This window comes from Diprion similis, chromosome 2, assembly GCF_021155765.1.
Source record: "Diprion similis isolate iyDipSimi1 chromosome 2, iyDipSimi1.1, whole genome shotgun sequence".
NCBI classification, from domain to species: Eukaryota; Metazoa; Arthropoda; class Insecta; order Hymenoptera; family Diprionidae; genus Diprion; species Diprion similis.
In genome coordinates this window covers 22,216,793-22,221,097 of record NC_060106.1, presented here as the reverse complement: position 1 = coordinate 22,221,097, position 4,305 = coordinate 22,216,793, and the positions used below count along the sequence as shown (strand labels likewise).

The window sequence follows — 4,305 nt, the reverse complement described above, 5'->3', positions numbered from 1 at the left end:
ACAATCATATTGTGAATCTTTCCCCAATCGTGTACGAATCGACAGAGGGTGACTACAAATTACAGCATACCCAAAAACTTCAAGAAGCTGTCAATGAACACTTTAAAAATAAATTAATTAACGATATGTCACTAGTCGGTTTGCTTCTGTTCTTCTAAAAACCAAAAAATAAATAAAAATTAAAAAGCAGATTTTAATACTGATCACGAGACTTAAACCATTTCAACCCATTGCGCTAAATTGTTACGGGGTACCATGAAAAGTGATGAATAGTTTGATAGTCTTCATTCCGCTGAAATTTGTAGCCTTTTCACCCATTGCATAAAACTCGTTGTTTCTGTCCTTTAGTGAATCGACGGTAATGCCAAAGGCCGAGGTCGCGATGACGTCGTTTGTGTATCTTGTGAAGACATCTTTCATCTCTATCTCAATTGGCTCCAGCGAAGCTTTTGCGATTAGATAATCCGCGAGGTCACCACCGCATTGGGACACCAATTTGAACATCAACTTCATCTTGCTAGACGTAAATGCCGGACTGAGAAGAGACCGCATGTCTCGCCAGCGTTCCCCCTGGAGAAAGAATAAATTTTTCGCAAGAAGTGGGTCGAGGACTTCGTCAATGAAATTTCTGTGGTCTTGAAAGTTATCGAAATTCTTTATAGTCATTGATTTTATCAGTTCAGGATCACGCAGCATCACCACTGGGTTCACGAAGTCAAAAATCCCGACGTACTTCACGTCTCGTTTAACATTGTATAATCGTTGCACGTTCTCGGCGAAAGACATTTGCTTGAAAACTACTGGACCCATGTTTCCGAGGAATGGTACCCCCTTTACATACGGGATTCCCTTCCTCTTGAAGTAAGTCATATTTCTATATACCAGATAGTAAACTCCCACAAGACCTGCCAAAACACTCAACATTAGAGTTGAACAACACTCCATGATTTCCTCGATTTCTGGGCGATCTCGTTCTTAATAATATGATTAGTGATATCGCATCAAACTGTCGCGTTTCTTGACTGAAACTAACAACAAGTATCAAGTTGTTGAGAGCTGAGCCAGGTCAACTTGTTACAATAATTTCAACCACTCTGCACGAGGAGATCGTAAACTGTACAATTGCCTCACGATTTGTGCAGGTGTGTATTATAAGTACGCGTTTATCACATTATTTTCGATTTTTCATGCACATCAAAATAAAAAAGAATCACTCGTCAACAACACTTCACTAGATTACAGGTGTGACGCTGCAAATTACTCCGACATATCTGCTCGAGAATGGAGCAGCCTCTACCCATAATTCCCAGACTGGAGTAGTTCTTCGAGTAAACAACACTTGATGCATGACGACCTTGCTTCAATTCTGCAAGTGTTCGTAGCGCAAATTAGTTACCGAGTGTACGCGATTGCGATATAGTCTTTCCGAGCTATCGTATGAATTGTCGATGCGTGGCGATGCAGTGACGACGTCTTCTGCTCAATTTTTTAATCGATACTGATTAGACAGCTGTTGTAGACACATATTGATGAATGTATATACGATTTATATGTGACTGAAACGTCTTTTATGCGGTATATTCAAGTAACATTTCTCCGGACACACTTTAGAATAGATTTTAGTGCTGAATAGAGATTTATCGCCAGCAACTCAAGTACCCGTACGCAAAAGTGAATTTCAATGACAGCGTGATGTGCGTTCAGGCAGTGAGGAAATTTCGGATGAATGGACACCCTCTTAAGTGTAGCCGTCGTAAAATCGTAGATTTCACCCCAACTAGGACCGCTATCATCGCCATCAATCACTCGTAGGGTCGATTTTTTTAGAAAGGTATTATAGGTAGGATGTACCTAAGCCGTCAACGTACCGCCCAAGATCAAAAATTGAGGCTTGACTTTTCCTGGGAATATATATGTTCAATTGGTCGTCGCTGACGATGAGTCCACGTGGAACGATATGAAGTTTAATGGCTGATTGAGGTTAGGTTAGAAAATTTGAAGATTCACGATTGGGCAATTTTATTTTTTTTTTAATTATCTTTACACGCGGCATAGCTTTTGAATTATTTCGAAGTTACGGTGAACTGCCATTTGCATTGTTAATAACTTGGCGCACGGCAGCCACCGGCAACCCTCACCTCCTCCGCTAGTCTTCCATGAATAAACAAACAAATCGGTCGACTAAATACACGAACAAGTTTCAGTATTTGAGGTTTCTTGCCACTTCGTGGCTTCTCGATGAATTCAGCTCGAATTCGGCTTTTTTTATCCAACGATATATTTACTCCGTCTCAACCACCGAAAATTTCCACGTTTTCGACTGAGTTTGCAATATGATTCAGGCCAGCAATTATCACACGAAAATGAGTACATGCGATACGAATTCGTTTACCGATTAAGATGCTAAAAATACAAAAACACTTCTATCAATTGGATTGTGTCGACACATGGCAAGTATATCTAACATACCCAACAATTTATTTCGATATCCTCGTGACCCTCACAATAGCCCATCAGCTTATCAGTTGTAGCGGCTTATCTTGTTACGAAACAACAAACAAAAGTGAAATAATTCTTGCACACGGTGTACGGAATCGCTTCTTACAACCACTCGCGTGCAATTAGTTCATATACCTGACAGGACGACAGCTAAGTAAATCACCGCTTGGATCATTGCAGCGCTCACTCGGTGATGATTGCAATTAAGTAATAGCATTCCAGAGTCAGTATTATCTGCATCGTTAAGCAGTACAATTCACGTAGTGGCATTCCTCTGCTAGCACAAATAAATTCCGCTTGTTTGGTATAGAAATTCCCTCACTCGTCTATGTGATCAATGTAATTCAGTTTATGTTCGCGAAGGTTTCATTATTCTCGATATCTTTAGTTTTTTTTTTTTTTTTCTTTCACGAAGTGTGTTATCCTGTATTACGCAGTAAAACTTGAGAACCAGAATAATTTATTCTCCTTTGCTTTAATATTGAACAAGATAACTTTTGAGCGAAAAGCGATCTCGATGTGTTACCAAAATTCAATGCACGAGCCTCTGAAATAGCTGTGCTCATATTTAATGGAAACGGTTCTCTAGAGGGCGGGGAGGGGCGGGTAACAGTCTCGTGTATTTAATCAAGCGTGGACAATAATGATTCATTAATGCGGTTTGGACGCAGGAGCTTGGCGACAGTGACGGGAACGTGCGCTGCTCTTCGGCATGGGTACATTGGTCAGTTTGGTATGCACGGCAGAAGGCACGAAATACCGAAACCCGTGAATAACGCCACACCGCGAGGGCGTTTACTCTCTGCCATTTTCAGGTGATATCACCGGCAACCCAGCCGCGTCGAGTTACGCATATTAATAATATCGGTCACCGTTCTGTAATATTCACAACGCACCCCTCGCAACCCTCTCTCTGTTTCTCCCTAGCTCGCCTCTTGTATTATTATTATTATTTTTTTCGGCTTTTTTTCTCTCTACGAAGGACTGATTAATTTCTCTCGCACGTTGCTTGTCACGTAGGAAATTCAACGAGACGGAATTTCGAATGAACTCTATGAACCACTTCTCAAATACATTGCTTTTCCAGTTCCAATGTCAAAGGTTTTGAAATTGAAACCACGTACTGTTTTATGAAATTAACAAACAATCCGGCCGAAAGTGAAATACTCAGAGGCATGAATTAGCTGTTCCATCGCGATTCGGATGTTTTTGATTTTTTCTTCTTCAATTTTCGGGTAAATTCGCAGTCGCGGGATTAGGGTTGCGCGATGAAAATTTGCGGAACATTTATAGGGGAGAAGAGGGGCACTTGAAAGAGAAAATCTTCGTTCCCGAAAATTGAATCATCTCATCCGCGGTGTGATGCCCTGAGTCCCTCTCCAGGGATCACGACGACACTGTTGCGGGACCCCAAGGCTGCACGCATCTTCAATCTTTGACTTATTTCAATTTAAGGATCGAGAGTAAGCCGAGCGACACCCTCGTGGATGTGGGAAGATCGAAATTACTGTTTGTCACTCTCGAGTTGTTACATTATTATCAAAAGAACGCAGCCCCTCGAATTCTTTGCGAACAAAGAACCTCCTCTCTTTTCGTCTCTTCTCTCTCCCTTCTCTCATCTCATATTTCTTTGGAGAACCGCAACGCCGAGAATAGTCGCCTAGCTAAACTGCGCTCCAAAGTTTCCGCGATAAATTGCCTTGGAAAAGAGTTTAGCGTTACAAATTACTATACCTTGCGGTGGACGCCAACTATTGCCATGAATATTACCCGGTTAGCCGGTGGAATAGTCTCGAATAAATCCAC

The 4,305-nt window shown here is 41.4% G+C and overlaps 1 protein-coding gene across 1 annotated transcript; it reads right to left on the bottom strand.

Moving 5' to 3' along the window:
- Positions 1-243: 243 nt before the first annotated feature.
- LOC124416330 (cytochrome P450 9e2-like) lies at positions 244-2,202 on the bottom strand. Its single transcript, XM_046897263.1, has 2 exons — positions 2,192-2,202; positions 244-1,006 (listed from the first exon to the last, which is right to left on the bottom strand). Exon 2 carries the CDS (start codon positions 943-945, stop codon positions 244-246), a length of 702 nt encoding a protein of 233 aa, XP_046753219.1. The 5' UTR covers positions 946-1,006; positions 2,192-2,202.
- Between the last annotated feature and the right edge of the window lie 2,103 nt (positions 2,203-4,305).

Bases quoted from the DNA above. Each gene is read 5' to 3' on its own strand.
- LOC124416330 (XM_046897263.1), bottom strand. From the start codon at position 945: ATGGAGTGTTGTTCAACTCTAATGTTGAGTGTTTTGGCAGGTCTTGTG.